Source organism: Oncorhynchus kisutch, linkage group LG25 (genome assembly GCF_002021735.2).
Source record: "Oncorhynchus kisutch isolate 150728-3 linkage group LG25, Okis_V2, whole genome shotgun sequence".
NCBI classification, from domain to species: Eukaryota; Metazoa; Chordata; class Actinopteri; order Salmoniformes; family Salmonidae; genus Oncorhynchus; species Oncorhynchus kisutch.
In genome coordinates this window covers 4,319,168-4,337,218 of record NC_034198.2, presented here as the reverse complement: position 1 = coordinate 4,337,218, position 18,051 = coordinate 4,319,168, and the positions used below count along the sequence as shown (strand labels likewise).

Here is an 18,051-nt window from a genome sequence, read left to right as displayed (position 1 = left end):
AATATGGAATTGGAACAGACACTATATATATACATATCTTACTTATGTGTTTTTCTTATTTCTTATTTTTATTTCACGTGTTTTTTTTGTTCTACCCTACATGATTACAGCATTGTTGGGGTTAGAGCTTTAAAGAAAAGCATTTCACTGTACTTGTGCATGTGACATTAAAACTTGAAATATAATGTCAGATTATTTTAGACACAATCCCCATTTCATGCTACTTTGCCTCGGTCCATTTGAAGTGTGCTTTCTCGGGGTGGATATGGTCTCTATGTTTAGAACAAAGGAATTTCATTAATCCATCCTCATTCATTGGATAAATCTCTTCAGTTTCGGTTATTTCATACTTGCGTAACAAGTGTCCAACAGCAGTGATAGCCTAACTCTTTTCCCTCTGCTTTGTGGGTCACAAAAAGTAGATCAACCCAATCACTTGAGAGAATAGATTAATACACACTATCGTAAAACTAAACAGCTCAAGTGAGAACAAGACTAGAGACACAGGCATAACTGTGGCTTTGATCAAGTCTAATCACAATCACCTGTGTCAGTTGGCCAAAATTACAGAGCAGCCAATCGGGAAACAGGAACACTTAACAGAACAATTAACAAAAGTACATACAACAGATGTGGTGATTAGTGCTGGTGTGATAGTATAGCCAGAGATGGATGATATAATTACAAGATGCTTGTGTCTCTGCCCTAAACAATGGGAGTCGAAAGTCCACAAAGACGGAAGGCAGGTGGGAGGAGGCGAGATCAGGTGGGAACATTCTACCTAATGAGAGGGCAGATACGCGTGTGAACAAGTCACAACTCAGATATAAAATATTTTTCTAAAAGTTGCCCGATTGACACTTGAGTCCACTTATATCAATCAGTACACTCGTAACAATAGAAGCATTGCAAAACTTCAATGCGATCAAATAAGCCTCACGTAGCAAATTATCGGTTACATTTTTTGTTGACCAAATCCGACACTCTCGTTGACCATACAAACCATTTCCTGACTTAGGTGGACAGATTCGGGGCGGAGTAAATCCTCTCGCTTCACCCCTTCCTCTCAAGTATAGCTATCTACAGGGTTCATACACATTTTGACAGATGGAATTTCAGGACTTTTCCATGACTTCTTCCTGACTTCTAAGCTGACATATGGAATTGTTTTAAAATGGTCATACCATGGATAATTTACCTATTTGATTTTAGGTCTCCTTTAGGTGTAATTATTTGAATAAAAAATGTATTTGATAAAATATTGAATTTTGCCTTTAATAACTATTATAGTAGAAACACATTGAATAACACATGAATAAATGGCAAAAAAGACAGTAAAACATTTATCATAAGGAATATGGTTTTGAAGGGTCTGTCCTATATGTAGGAGATATAAGAAAGCTCAGGAAATATGTATACAGTACCAATCAAAAGATTGGACACACCTACTCATTCCCGGGTTTCTCTTTAGGCAGCAGGTAACCACTAGGCGGCAGGTATCCTAGTGGTTAGAGCGTTGGACTATTAACCGATAGGTTGCGAGATCGAATCCCAGAGAGGACAAGATATAAAATGGTTGTTCTACCCCTGAACAAGGCAGTTATCCAACTGTTCCTAGGCTGTTATTGGAAATAATACTTTGTTCTTAACTGACATGCCTAGTTAAATAAAGGTAAAAAAATTTTTTTTAAACTATTATCTACATTGTAGAATAATAGTGAAGACATCAAAACTAAACAACAACACATATGCAATCATGTAATAACCAGAGAAGTGTTAATACAAGTCAAAATATATTTTATATTTGAGATATTTCAAAGTAACCACCTTTTGCGCTGATGACAGCTTTGCACATTCTTGGCCTTCTCTCAACCAGCTTCATGAGGTAGTCACCTGGAAAACATTTCAATTAACAGGTATGCCTTGTTAAAAGTTCATTTGTGGAATTTCTTTCTTTCTTAATGAGTTTGAGCCAATGAGTTGTGTTGTGACAAGGTAGGGGTGGTGTACAGAAGTCCATATTATGGCAAGAACAGCAAGAAACCACAGTCCATCATCCATCATTACTTTAAGGTCAGTCAATCCCAAAAAAAGTTTAAAGTTTCTTCAATTGCAGTCGCAAAAACCATCAAGCGCTATGATGAAACTGGCGTTCATGAGGACCGCCACAGGAAAGGATGACCCAGAGTTACCTCTGCTGCAGAGGATAAGTTCATTAGAGTTACCAGCCTCAGAAATTGCAGCCCAAATAAATGCTTAACAGAGTTCAAGTAACAGACACATTTCAACATCAACTGTTCAGAGGAGACTGCATGAATCAGGCCTTAATGGTCGAATTGCTGCAATGAAACCACTACTAAGGACACCAATAAGATGAAGAGACTTGCTTGGGCCAAGAAACATTAGCAATGGACATTAGAACGGTGGAAATCTGTCCTTTGATCTGATGAGTCCAAATGTGAGATTTTTGGTTTCTTGTCTTTGTGAGATGCAGAGTAGGCGAACGGATGATCTCCGCATGTGTGGTTCCCACCGTGAAGCATGGAGGAGGAGGTGTGATGCTGTGGGGGTGACACTGTCAGTGATTTATTTAGAATTCAAGGCACACTTAACCAGCATGGCTACGACAGCATTCTGCAGCAATACGCCATCCCATCTGGTTTGCACTTAGTGGGACTATCATCTGTTTTTCTACAGGACAATGACCCAACACACCTCCAGGCGGTGTAAGGGCTATTTTACCAAGAAGGAGAGTGATGGAGTGCTGCATCAGATGACCTGGCCTCGACAATCACCCGACCTCAACCGAATTGAGATGGTTTGGGATGAGTTGGACAGCAGAGTCAAGGAAAAGCAGCCAACAAGTGCTCAGCATATGTGGGAACTCCTTCAAGACTGTTGGAAAAGCATTCCAGGTGAAGCTGATTGAAAGAATGCCAAGAGTGTGTAAAGCTGTCATCAAGGCAAAGGGTGGCTAGTTTGAAGAATCTCAAATCTAAAATATATTTTGATTTGTTTAACACTTTTTTTGTAAAAATAAAGAAAAACGCTTCTGATGCTGCAAACAAATCAAATCAAATTTTATTTGTCACATACACATGGTTAGCAGATGTTAATGCGAGTGTAGCGAAATGCTTGTAAATAAGTTGGCACATCGACAGTACCGATTTCACCATAGTCCTTTGGAGCTTGTGGGGGTCGTAGAGCAAAACAGAGATCACCATTGTGTTCGTGGGAGTCTCATCGTTTCATAGAGTGGGCAAACCGTTTGGATGCTTCAGACGTTTTGGTGAGAATACCTATTTTTTTCGGGATGTCTCATGGTCTGATAAATGTGGTGGTTTGAGATGCAGCCCATGCAAATGAATTGACAGATTTTGCTGGAGATTTTTTTGTTATGTTACTTAGCATCAATACACTCTAGGGGGTTAATATTTAATTTTGAAGAAACTCTAGAAACTCTACCAAATTAGGGGTATAGTAGAGAAAATGCTTATTTGCTGTGGTTTTTAAGCTTTTAGTATTAGGTGATATTATCTTTTCATAGCTACAGTAAAGCAAGGATTATATGAGACACTTGGGTAATATGAGCGTATTCGTTGGCCATCTGTAGAAATGTCAGGCTGGATAATATCTTTCAGATCATTATGTCTTGCCTGACAGATGGCCATATCCAGAGAGACTATAACTCCATTTTATATCTTTTCACATTCTGTAGGCCACCAATCAATATAACTTGGCTTTCTGAACAGGGAGGCAACTGAGGTAAATTTGTGGGAAACTAGTCAGAGACGCTCATGGGAAGTAGCCTACAACAGCAGTGCTAAAAAAGTAACATGTAACCGAGCTTCTACAGATAAAACTCTTCAAAATATTTTCAGTCCATGTCAACAGATAATACATTTCAAATGTTTGAGCAAAAAATACAAAAGATGTTTTGGTCAGATTTGAGCAATTTTACCGTTTCAGAGGACATCCTTCTCGTGCTTTGTGTTCTACCCTTTCTAATTGTTCATGCGTGTTTTTATCCAGGCGTGACATGGCTCAGGCAGATGTGTTTATCTTTCCATGTGCAGTTTCCATGTTGTCGTCACGGTGATGACAGATAGGCGGTCATCGCCCGGGCCACATTCCACACGCAACACCATCGACCCAATATAGTGTCAGATGGGTGAGACGCTGGTGTGTTTACACTGTAGGTTGGGGAGGAGAACATGATTCATGTTAGAGGCCTTTGATCAGTGACAGAGCACAAGAGTGCGGCCAACCAGGCGGAGACTGATCTGATGGCATCGGGCCTAATCACTAGATTAGCCATCAGATCGCCTACCCTGCCAAGCCTAGCCCCCCAACACACACTGCTAATTAGGAAGTGGAGAAGTGGAACCATGTTCCAGAACATTAGAGAAAACAACCATTCTTCTTCATCATCAACTTTTGTAATTGGTGTTTTATGTAATGCATCTTGACTCATGGGGTGACCTATGGTGGAAACAGTGTGATTATGCAAAAATTCAAACAGGCTCAGGAAATGTGTACCTACACACGCGTGTACACACACACACACACACACACACACACACACACTCATCTATAACGACGAGACGGCCTACAGGGAGGAGGTGAGGGCCCTCGGAGCGTGGTGTCAGGAAAATAACCTCACACTCAACGTCAACAAAACAAAGGAGATGATCGTGGACTTCAGGAAACAGCAGAGGGAGCAACCCCCTATCCACATTGACGGGACAGTAGTGGAGAGGGTAGTAAGTTTTAAATTCCTCGGCATACACATCACGGACAAACTGAATTGTTCCACCCACACAGACAGCGCTGTGAAGAAGGCGCAGCAGCGCCTCTTCAACCTCAGGAGGCTGAAGAAATTCGGCTTGTCACCAAAAGCACTCACAAACTTCTACAGACGCACAATCGGGAGCATCCTGTCGGGCTGTATCACCGCCTGCTCCGCCCACAACTGTAAGGCTCTCCAGAGGGTAGTGAGGTCTGCACAACGCATCACCGGGTGCAAACTACCTGCCCTCCAGGACACCTACACCACCCGATGTCACAGGAAGGCCATGAAGATCATCAAGGACAACAACCACCCGACCTACTGCCTGTGCACCCCGCTATCATCCAGAAGGCGAGGTCAGTACAGGTGCATCAAAGCTGGGACCGAGAGCCTGAAAAACAGCTTCCATCTCAAGGTCATCAGACTGTTAAACAGCCATCACTAACATTGAGTGGCTGCTACCAACATACTGACTCAACTCCAGCCACTTTAATAATGGAAAAATGTATGTGAAAATGTATCACTTGCCACTTGAAACAATGTCACTTAATATAATGTTTACATACCCTACATTACCCATCTCATATGTATATATGTAACGGTTTTCTTGACTTGAAGGAGAGGCGTTCCAAAGCGCAGCGTGGTGGTTAATGTTTAATTTATAAAGACACTATACATGAATAAACTAACAAAAACAAGAAACGTGAAAACCCAAAACAGTCCTATCTGGTGCAAACACAGAGACAGGAACAATCACCCACAAAACCCAACACCAATACCAAACAGGCTACCTAAATATGGTTCCCAATCAGAGACAATGACTAACACCTGCCTCTGATTGAGAACCATATCAGGCCAAACATAGAACTAGACAAACTAGACATGTAACATAGAATGCCCACTCAGATCACACCCTGACCAACCAAAACATAGAAACATATAAAGCAAACTATGGTCAGGGTGTGACAGTAGTACCCCCCCCCCCCCCCCCCCCCCCCAAGGTGCGGACTCCGGCCGCAAAACCTGAACCTATTGGGGGGGGTCTGGGTGGGCATCTGTCTGCGGTGGCGGCTCTGGTGCTGGACGTGGCCCCCACTTCACCATAGTCTTAGTCCCCCACCTTGTCCGCTTCCGTGGCCTCCTAACCATGGCGACCCTACTTAATGACCCCACTGGACTCGGGACAGAGGGGCAGCTGCTCGGGACAGAGGTGCAGCTGCTCGGGACAGAGGTGCAGCTGCTCGGGACAGGGGTGCAGCTGCTCGGGACAGGGGTGCAGCTGCTCGGGACAGAGGTGCAGCTGCTCGGGACAGAGGGGCAGCTGCTCGGGACAGAGGTGCAGCTGCTCGGGACAGAGGGGCAGCTGCTCGGGACAGAGGGGCAGCTGCTCTGGCGCCTCTGGGCTGAGGGGCTCTGGCGCCTCTGGGCTGAGGGGCTCTGGCGCCTCTGGGCTGAGGGGCTCTGGCGCCTCTGGGCTGAGGGGCTCTGGCGCCTCTGGGCAGAGGGGCTCTGGCGCCTCTGGTCAGAGGGGCTCTTCAGACTCCGGCAGCGCCGCCAGGCGGGAGACTCCGGCAGCGCCGGACAGGCGGGAGACTCCGGCAGCACCGGACAGGCGGGAGACTCCGGCAGCGCCGGACAGGCGGGAGACTCCGGCAGCGCCGGACAGGCGGGAGACTCCGGCAGCACCGGACAGGCGGAAGGCTCCGGCAGCGCTGGAGAGGCGAGGCGCACTGTAGGCCTGATGCATGGTGCTGGCACTGGTGGTACTGGGCCGAGGACACGCACAGGAAGCCTGGTTCGGGGAGATGCCACCGGAGGGCTGGTGCGTGGAGGTGGTACTGGGTAGACTGGACCGTGCAGGCGCACTGGAGCTCTTGAGCACCGAGCCTGCCCAACCTTACCTGGTTGAATGCCCCCGGTCACCCTGCCAGTGCATCGAGGTGGAATAGCCCGCACTGGGCTATGCAGGCGAACCGGGGACACCATGTGCAAGGCTGGTGCCATGTAAGCCGGCCCAAGGAGACGCACTGGAGACCAGCTGCGTAGGGCCGGCTTCATGGCACTTGGCTCAATGCTCACTCTAGCCCGGCCGATACGCGTAGCTGGAATGTACCGCACCGGGCTATACACCCGCACTGGGGACACCGTGCGCTCCAAAGCATAACGCGGTGCCTGCCCGGTCTCTCTAGCCCCCCGGTAAGCACAGGAAGTTGGCGCAGGTCTCCTACCTGGCTTCGCCATACTCCCTGTGTGCCTCCCCCCAAGACATTTTTGGGGCTGACTCTCGGGCTTCCGTCCGCGCCGCCGTGCTTGTCTCTCCAACTCCATTCTCCTATACCCCTCTTCGCACTGCTCCAGCGAATCCCAGGTGGGCTCCGGCACATTCCTGGGTCGACCGCCCACCTGTCTATTTCCTCCCAAGTAGTATAGTCCATACTCTTGCCGTCCAAAACGTCCTCCCATGTCCATTCCTCTTTTCGCTGCTCCTGCTGCAGCTGCCTGTTACCATGCCGCTTGGTCCTGTTGTGGTGGGTGATTCTGTAACGGTTTTCTTGACTTGAAGGAGATGCTGACCAAAGTGGTGGTGGTGGTGGTGGTGGTTATTCATGTTTAATTTATAAAGACACTATACATGAATAAACTAACAAAAACAAGAAACGTGAAAACCCAAAACAGTCCTATCTGGTGCAAACACAGAGACAGGAACAATCACCCACAAAACCCAACACCAAACAGGCTACCTAAATATGGTTCCCAATCAGAGACAATGACTAACACCTACCTCTGATTGAGAACCATATCAGGCCAAACATAGAACTAGACAAACTAGACATGTAACATAGAATGCCCACTCAGATCACACCCTGACCAACCAAAACATAGAAACATACAAAGCAAACTATGGTCAGGGTGTGACAATATACTGTACTATATTCCATCTACTGTATCTTGCCATCTTTATGTAACACATGTAACACTAGCTACTTTAAACAATGCCACTTTTATATGTTTACATACCCTACATTACTCATCTCATTACTCATCATACATTACATACCCTACATTACTCATAAATCTGGACCCCTACAAATCAGCCGGGCTAGACAATCTGGACCCTTTCTTTCTAAAATTATCTGCTGAAATTGTTGCCACCCCTATTACTAGCCTGTTCCACTTGTATATGTTTACATACCCTACATTACTCATCTCTTTACTCATCATACATTACATACCCTACATTACTCATAAATCTGGACCCCTACAAATCAGCCGGCTAGACAATCTGGACCCTTTCTTTCTAAAATTATCTGCCGAAATTGTTGCCACCCCTATTACTAGCTGGAAAGCAGCTGCGGTCATCCCCCTCTTCAAAGGGGGGGACACTCTTGACCCAAACTGCTACAGACCTATATTTATCCTACCCTACCTTTCTAAGGTCTTCGAAAGCCAAGTCAACAAACAGATTACTGACCATTTTGAATCTCACCATACCTTCTCTGCTATGCAATCTGGTTTCAGAGCTGGTCATAGGTGCATCTCAGCCACGCTCAAGGTCCTAAATGATATCTTAACCGCCATCGATAAGAAACATTACTGTGTAGCCGTATTCATTGATCTGGCCAGGGCTTTCGACTCTGTCAATCACCACATCCTCATCGGCAGACTCGACAGCCTTGGTTTCTCAGATGCTTGCCTCAACTGGTTCACCAACTACTTCTCTGATAGAGTTCAGTGTGTCAAATCGGAGGGTCTGCTGTCCGGACCTCTGGCAGTCTCTATGGGGGTGCCACAGGGTTCAATTCTTGGACCGACTCTCTTCTCTGTATACATCAATGATGTCGCTCTTGCTGCTGGTGAGTCTCTGATCCACCTCTATGCAGACGACACCATTCTGTATATTTCTGGCCCTTCTTTGGACACTGTGTTAACAACCCTCCAGGCAAGCTTCAATGCCATACAACTCTCCTTCCGTGGCCTCCAATTGCTCTTAAATACAAGTAAAACTAAATGCATGCTCTTCAACCGATCGCTGCCTGCACCTGCCCGCCTGTCCAACATCACTACTCTGGACGGCTCTGACTTAGAATACGTGGACAACTACAAATATCTAGGTGTCTGGTTAGACTGTAAACTCTCCTTCCAGACCCACATCAAACATCTCCAATCCAAAGTTAAATCTAGAATTGGCTTCCTATTTTGCAACAAAGCATCCTTCGCTCATGCTGCCAAACATACCCTTGTAAAGCTGACCATCCTACCAATCCTCGACTTCGGCGATGTCATTTACAAAGTGGCCTCCAATACCCTACTCAGCAAATTGGATGCAGTCTATCACAGTGCAATCCGTTTTGTCACCAAAGCCCCATATACTACCCACCATTGCGACCTGTACGCTCTTGTTGGCTGGCCCTCGCTTCATACTCGTCGCCAAACCCACTGGCTCCATGTCATCTACAAGACCCTGCTAGGTAAAGTCCCCCCTTATTTCAGCTCTCTGGTCACCATAGCATCACCCACCTGTAGCAGGTATATCTCTCCGGTCACCCCCAAAACCAATTATTTCTTTGGCCGCCTCTCCTTCCAGTTCTCTGCTGCCAATGACTGGAACGAACTACAAAAATCTCTGAAACTGGAAACACTTATCTCCCTCACTAGCTTTAAGCACCAACTGTCAGAGCAGCTCACAGATTACTGCACCTGTACATAGCCCACCTATAATTTAGCCCAAACAACTACCTCTTTCCCTACTGTATTTATTTTATTTATTTATTTATTTTGGTCCTTTTCACCCCATTATTTGTATTTCTACTTTGCACATTCTTCCACTGCAAATCTACCATTCCAGTGTTTTACTTGCTATATTGTATTTACTTTGCCACCATGGCCTTTTTTTTGCCTTTACCTCCCTTATCTCACCTCATTTGCTCACATCGTATATAGACTTGTGTATACTGTATTATTGACTGTATGTTTGTTTTATTCCATGTGTAACTCTGTGTCGTTGTATGTGTCGAACTGCTTTGTTTTGGCCAGGTCGCAATTGTAAATGAGAACTTGTTCTCAACTTGCCTACCTGGTTAAATAAAGGTGAAATTAAAAATTAAAAAATAAATCTCATATGTATATACTGTACTCTATACTATCTACTGCATCTTGCCTATGCCGTTCGGCCATCACTCATTCATATATTATTATGTACATATTCTTCATCCCTTTACACTTGTGTGTATAAGGTAGTTGTTGTGAAATTGTTAGGTCGTTACTCGTTGGTTATTACTGCATTGTCGTAACTAGAAGCACAAGCATTTCGCTACACTCGCATTAACATCTGCTAACCATGTGTATGTGACAAATAACATTTGATTTGATCTAAATAATGGCATCTATAGTGTGGGATACTATCTGTTTTTCTTCTTTGTCTTCTGTGCAGAGTGAGCCTTCCAACAGACAGAGGATGACCTAGAAGCCACCACTGCTGAGCCCAACAGAGGATAATATCACTTGTGTGTGTAAGCAACAAAGGTGTGTGACAGCGCACAGTGCTCCACCTGCACCCAGGTCAGCCTGGCAAACATGGGGGACCACGTCACACTTCTGCCCCCCTTCCTACAGCTGCTCCTCTGTAGCCTGTCAGGGGTATGGGGGTTCCCCTTCGGCCCTGTCCTTGACGTCACCCCCAGGACCACGGTGCTCTACCAAGGTAAGACCAGACCAAGGCTCCAGGTTGCGGTACACTAGACCAGGAGGTTGTCCTAGAAAAGTGACTACACCTGACCTAAAGAAAACTCTGGGACCGAGTTATAGGCTGTGGCATAGGAGTTTTTTCTGGTCAGGCCATATGGCCTGAAAAATATCCTGGCTGTACTTATAGAATGTCTACGATATACTAGTATCCCACTCACTGTGCTGATTCAATACAAAGGCTGCTCCAACTCCCTCCTGTTCACTTTAAACAAGTGGCACAGTTTTGGAAGTTGGCCCCGAAGACAGCCACCCCCTACTTCCAGGGAGTTGTTAATCCTCTCTCTCAAGTCCTGTCCTAGTTCACTTAGTTCACCATGCAGCTCTAATGAAACAATAGAGAATAGACAGAAGCTCTCATCGCCCATAAAAGAGGAACCCTCTACGGTGGAGCCCTGTCCAGTGGCTGTGTTGAAAATGAAGTAGTGCTGAATAGATGATTGTACGAAGAAGGGTTAGGGTACGTCATTTATACACCCCCCCCCCCCCACACACTCCCCCATAGCAGCTCAGCCTCTCTTTCTCTATCTACTGCAGCAGAAGCTACTGCAGAGGGATCAGCCATCCCTGGCAGGCTCTTCAGACAACTATATTGTACCTGGCTGCTGTCAGCTCTCCAATCCTCTCCACTCCTGTCTTGAGAGGAGAAATATTATTAACAGACGAGGGGAGTGACGAGAGCCGGGTGCTTTGCCTGCCTGCACTGTGGTGCAGTCACAAAACCAGACTATTGCAGTGGAAAGAGATGGTTAGAGATAAGAGATAGACAGGGTGTTTAAATGGGCATTTTACTCAAAAGTCTTTGCTAGCTATGTTGCTCCTCACCGGAGATAGTATTAAAATCATGTATGATGTGTAATTCACATGCAATGCTTGAGCACAACAGAAAAATGACATGAAACCACTGAAATGTAGGATGTCACTGGGTTCCCCATTCAGGGAAATGGATTCCAGATAGTGTGATGCAGAAGTATCAGTGAGTTCCTATGGGAACCATGTTAATGTCATGTTCATTTCTGTTCAGAAAGCCTCTACTGCTAATTTGGAACACTCTTTTATTATAGAAGTGTGTGGCACAGAGTTGGTCTATCTTATTTTTCTCCTTATCCTTGTAAAATGAAGCCATTGACCTACATTCGGACTCCCATGGGTTGTGTATGTGTGTGCGTTTGGGCGTGTGCATGCATGTATGATCTCTACTCACATTGAGAATCTGCACGGGCATGCACCCCCTGTCATTTTCCCTCAGGAGAAACATGCCCAAGTGCAGAACTGGAGAGTGCAGAGTAGCACGTCCTAGAGGAAAATGGCCACCGGGCACTTGACTGCACTGTGTATGGAAATAAGGGCTATGTGGGTGGTGCTGGTGGTGGCACTGTGTTTGGTAGAGTCGGAGCATAAATGTATGTGTCGCTCTGGGTGGATTTATAATGCTTCACAGTTAGGATGAGAGGGCGATCATTCATTTGCACATGTTTTACAGTTGGTCTGTAGGAGTGGGTGTACATTAACTCGCAATAAAACAGAGAAATCATTTAGAACCATGATAGAAAAAGGGCATATTTGACATACTGTAATTGGAAAAAAAAGTGTGTGTTTGTGTTCTTGTGTGTGTGCATTTGTTTGTGTGTGTGTGTGTGTGTGTGTGTGTGTGTGTGTGTCCCTCTCTGTGGATAGATGAATGCCTGACTCTGGTCTGAACTAGGGCTGTGGTGGTCATGACATTTTGTCAGCAGTTTATTGTCATGCAAAAGATTGATCTGTCTATGCCCTACGTCATTGTGAGGACAGACGCTGCGAGACGAGAAACAAGTGGAGTGAATATTTAATAACAGACACGAAACAAAACATGGACTGAGTCTGGACAAGGGAAACAGAACGACATTAATGCTGACACGGGGATGAAACTGAGGAATAGACAGATATAGAGGAGGCAATCAATAAAGTCATGGAGTCCAGGTGAGTCCAATGAAGCGCCGATGCATGTAATGATGGTGACAGGTGTGCGTAATGATGGGCAGCTTGGCGCCCTCGAGCGCCAGAGAGGGAGAGTGGGAGCAGGCGTGACTAAACTGTTGACAGCCCCCCTGCGTGCTCTAGAAAGGAATAAATGAGAGAGAGGAGGAGATGGAAGAACATTGTTGGGGAGATATGCTGTATAGCTAAAGGTAATGTGTCACCCAATTAATTATGAAAATGCCCTATTAATAGGCTATTTAAAATCAAATGCAAATTCACTATAATTGTAGGCTACCTCTGTAAGCCGCCATGCACAATCAATGAACCAACAGCATCGCCATGGCCTATATGTTCTCTCCCTGACTCGTGGATAGACATTTTGGACCATAGCATAAAGTAACCAGTCCATCCAGCATGAATAATAATAATACAGTCCACATTCAAAGGCGATTACTTCAATTTGTTTAATTTTTGAGTATTTGGGAGAACCAATTATTTACCAAAGACATCTTAAATCAGTTTAGATGTGTGTTGTTCTGCCATGCGTACTATGCAGTAGGCTATGTATTGTATAATGGCACAATGCTAAATAAAGGATAAAGAAAATAAAAAAATAACAATCGTAATTTTAATTATGTTTTTTGGGGCTCATAACCCTATGCGTATGGATGTTTTGAATAAATCATCACCTTAGAAAGTACTGCCCATTTTGTTGTGTTAGGCTTTGAAACAACATCCACAACGAACAAGTTTTACACTCAGTTTCAACCTGTTGTTGAACTGCTTTCTTCAAACTGATCATCACAGTGAGGTGAGTTTTAAAAGCAAGATACTGTTTTGATGATAAGTGTTTGATGTGATTTTAGACTGGATTTGCATTGATGTCAGAGTGGTTAGAGGGACACTAGAGCCCTGAGTAGGACCCGATGGTTGTTAGCAAGTTGGGTACTTCCAAAGCATATCCAGAGTGCATAAGAGGAGATTACCGTGACTCAACGGTCACATGGAATTTGACTGCGCTCATGACTCATTACTGCCGGTATGGCGGTAATACAGTCACTGCAACAGCCCTGGTCTGAACTCAAGGGTGTACCGAGGGGGTTGTCTCCCGTGTCCTGCCCTCTTTGCTGGTGCCAACCAGACTTGAAGTAATGGAACCATGCAATATTGATGCATGTGTAAGATCTGTCTACTGTTGCTACGAGGAGAGGGCAGCGGAGGGCTTGATAGTAGTGGATTTCTGTGTATTATTTAGACATGGTTTAGAATAGTTTTTTCTCCTCTTGCAGCGGTCTAAGGCATCGCAGTGTTAGAGGCGTCACTACAGATTCTGGTTCTCGACATAGCTCCCGCAGCCCGGGATCAACGTACAGACCGTACAGGAGTTGCAGCGATGGGACAAGACTGTAACTACCATTTGGGGAGGAAATACTGGTTAAAATAAAATAATCTCCTTGAAATTGCAGTTTCATCAGTTGGGAGATTTTATGTAGACTAGCATACCAATCCTGAGGCATGAACCTATGCGATAGTAAGGTAAATAAATAATAAATGGCAATGTTGACCTGTAAATCACATGTATTTATTCAAAAAATTGTACAGAATAAAGGATAAATTACTCACAAAAATCCTAATGAGTTAACATAAACTCAATCTGGAAGCAAATGTTTTGTCTCTCTCAGCCTCTAGAGTAAATCTCTGCCTTTCATTCTTGTTGTTGTATACAGCATTTTACAATTTGTTCTCACCAGTCAGAAAATGGCTTCTTTTAATGTGAAATTCCTCTGGTGACAATAGAGAGGAGTTGGAGTTATCCTCGGATGCTTTGATCTATCTCTTTCTCTGATGTTCCCTGGGCTTGGTTTTGACAGGATCTTGGTTTTGACAGGATCTTGGTTTTGACAGGATCTTGGTTTTGACAGGATCTTGGTTTTGACAGGATCTTGGTTTTGACAGGATCTTGGTTTTGACAGGATCTGAGCAGCGACAGACTTTGCGTAGATACAGTACCTGAAATAGCACCTGGATAGGAGTAGTGTACTGTATGCATTCACTGGGAGATTTTGCTTGATTTGCCACCGTGAGATAAAGATCTCTGCTTTCTGTTAATGCTGTGCGTGCACTGCTTTCATTGTTTTATCATCATTCGAAACAGTCACGGCAAAAGTTTATATTCGAAATACGCAGTCACGCTGATACAGGCAACCACGAGCACTGAGGTGAAAACCACAGTACTGCCAAAGATCACAAGCGTGATGGTAAATATGACAGACTTCACTAGTGATCGAGAGAACAGTCTTGTTTATGCTGACTGTGTGTGAACTGTTCCCGATGGGATGATTCACTTAAGGAAATTAAGCCCCCGAGGCTGAGGCAGCTATGCCGATCCTTTGGTCCAAATAATCTATTCAGAGATACTTTCAGACATTTTGGAGGTTTTTGAAAATAGGAAACAGGAAATGTTGGTCCTCTGTAGCTCAGTTGGTAGAGCATGGTGCTTGCTACACCAGGATAGCGGCTTACATATCATTGATCAACTTAGCAACAGCTGACAGTATTCACCAGTGTCTACAGTCATGTGACAATAAAACTTGAAAATGATTGAAACTGTTGTCCCTCCAGCACATGTAAGGGAGTTGAGGCATTTTTTTTACATTCAGTATCACTCCGTCAAGGGAAATATAGTATTCTTTCCAACAAAGATGTCTACATATGGGGTTACAACCATCCCAGCTCTGCAGATTTTGCTGCAAAGAGACAGAATCATTCGATAATTTGTTTTGGTACCGCCCATATGTAGCTTGTTTTTCGTCGCAGGGTCAGGAATGGCTTAATTAAGAATTGCAGCATTTACCTGGAGCTAACTCTGCAAATAGCGCTGCTGGGGGATTTCAAAAGTCACAGTCAATCGATCAATAATATAATAATACTCATAGCAAATGTACTTTTATGTACAATATGTAGAATCTATGAGAATAGAAAGGTTCAGAACTTTTGTGAAACATCACAGCGCAGATAAAGAAATATATGGCAATTAGAAATCAAGACTGGATGGTGTTCAGAGATAGATGGGAGGTGTTGAGTGGAGCTGGGACTAACAACAAACAAAAGAGAACTATTAAAGCAATAAGGCACGAGGGGGTGTGGCATATGATGCAACGTGGAGTGCCTGGATACAGCCCTTTCTCATGGTATATTGGCCATATACCAAAAATCCTGAGGTGCCTTATTGCTATTATCAACTGGTTACCAACATAATTAGAACAGTAAAAATAAATGTTTTATCATACCCGTGGTATATGGTCTGATATACCACGGCTAACAGCCAATCAGCATTCAGGGCTCGAACCACCCAGTTTATAATGTAAAATATTCTGTGTCTGTAAAATGTATATAGTATGTACAGTTGAAGTCGGAAGTTTACATACACTTAGGTTGGAGTCATTAAAACTAATTTCTCAATCACTCCACAAATGTCTTGTTAACAAACTGTAGTTTTGGCAAGTCGGTTAGGACATCTACTTTGTGCATGACACAAATAATTTTTCCAACAATTGTTTACAGACAGATTATTTCACTTATAATTCACGGTATCACTATTCCAGTGGGTCAGAAGTTTACATACACTAAGTTGACTGTGCCTGTAAACAGCTTGGAAAATTCCAGAAAATTATGTCATAGCTTTAGAAGCTTCTGATAGGCTAATTGACATAATTTGAGTCAATTGGACGTGTACCTGTGGATGTATTTCAAGGCCTACATTAAAACTCAGTGCCTCTTTGCTTGACATCATGGGAAAATCAAAATAAATCATCCAATACCTCAGAATAAAATTGTAGACCTCCACAAGTCTGGTTCATCCTTGGGAGCAATTTCCAAACGCCTGAGGTACCACGTTCATCTGTACAAACAATAGTACGCAAGTATAAACACCGTGGGACCACACAGCCCTCGTACCGCTCAGGAAGGAGACTCATTCTGTCTCCTAGAGATTAACATACTTTGGTACGAAAAGTGTAAATCAATCCCAGAGCAACAGCAAAGGATCTTGTGAAGATGCTGGAGGAAACAGGTACAAAAGTATCTATATCCACATTAAAACAAGTCCTATATCAACATAACCTGAAAGGTCGCTCAGCAAGGAAGAAGCCACTGCTCCAAAACCGCCATAAAAAAGCCAGACTATGGTTTGCAACTGCACATGGGGACAAAGATCGTACTTTTTGGAGAAATGTCCTCTGGTCTGATGAAATAATAATATAACTGTTTGGCCATAATGACCATCGTTATGTTTAGAGAAAAAAGGGAGAGGCTTGCAACCTGAAGAACACCATCCCAACTGTGAAGCACGGGGGTGACAGCATCATGTTGTGGGGGTGCTTTGCTGCAGGAGGGACTGGTGCACTTCACAAAATAGATGGCATCATGAGGGAGGACAATTATATGGATATATTGAAGCAACATCTCAAGACATCAGTCAGGAAGTTAAAGCTGGGTCGCAAATGGGTCTTCCAAATGGACAATGACCCCAAGCATACTTCCAAAGTTGTGGCATAATGGCTTAAGGACAACAAAGTCAAGGTATTGGAGTGGTCATCACAAAGCTCTGACCTCAATCCTCTAGAAAATGTGTGGGCAGAACTGAGAAAGCGTGTGCGAGCAAGGAGGCCTACAAACCTGACTCAGTTACACCAGCTCTGTCAGGAGGAAGGGGCCAAAATTCACCCAACTTATTGTTGGAAGCTTGTGGAAGGCTACCCGAAACGTTTGACCCAAGTTAAACTATTTTAAGGCAATACTACCAAATACTAATTGAGTGTATGTAAACTTCTGACCTACTGGGAATGTGATGAAAGAAATAAAAGCTGAAATAAATCATTCTCTCTACTATTATTCTGACATTTCACAATCTGAAAATAAAGTGGTGGTCCTAACTGACCTAAGACAGGGAAGTTGTACTAGGATTAAATGTCAGGAATTGTGAAAAACTGAGTTTAAATGTACTTGGCTAAGGTGTATATAAACCTCCGACTTCATCTGTATTAGCTGGAAGTTGAAGCCTAAGTGTTGTTGTCTGTTAGTTTACTCTAATTAGGGGAGGGATGGTAGGGTTAGGGGAAAATAATATAGGATCATATATACAAAAAATGGGGGAATGGGGGATTGGATGAAGTGATGCAGACAATTACATTGATGGAAGCTACAATCTATCTGCAATATTAAAGCTGGTCTACCCCTAAATTAATACAAATTATAACACATAATATTGTGTATGCTTCGAAATAATCCGAATTCATGTAAACAGTCCATTTTATAAGCCATAGGTTGTCTTAAAAAAGTGTTCTCTTGGCACAACTTTCCCGAGCGTGGGGTAAGCTGAGCCAAGGGACAGGGCAAGTTAAGCCGCCTACATATTTCTGTACTGAATTAAGTATTAACACTACTTTTTACATCATGTCTATCTTTATTTCCTAAACACTCTTCAACACAATCACAATCGCTTTTTGTCTTTTAATCATTTTAAGCATTTTATAACACAGTCTTAGCACCTACTAAACACT

At 43.9% G+C, this 18,051-nt stretch overlaps 1 protein-coding gene across 1 annotated transcript in view; it reads left to right on the top strand.

The window, feature by feature from the left end:
* The first annotated feature begins 10,220 nt into the window (after positions 1-10,220).
* LOC109870595 (semaphorin-4G-like) overlaps positions 10,221-18,051 on the top strand; it is a 52,484-nt gene continuing 44,653 nt past the window's right edge. Inside the window, exon 1 of the mRNA XM_020461169.2 lies at positions 10,221-10,490. Within this exon, the coding sequence (XP_020316758.1) occupies positions 10,364-10,490 (127 nt within the window). The 5' untranslated portion in view covers positions 10,221-10,363. The remainder of the gene's footprint in view (positions 10,491-18,051) is intronic.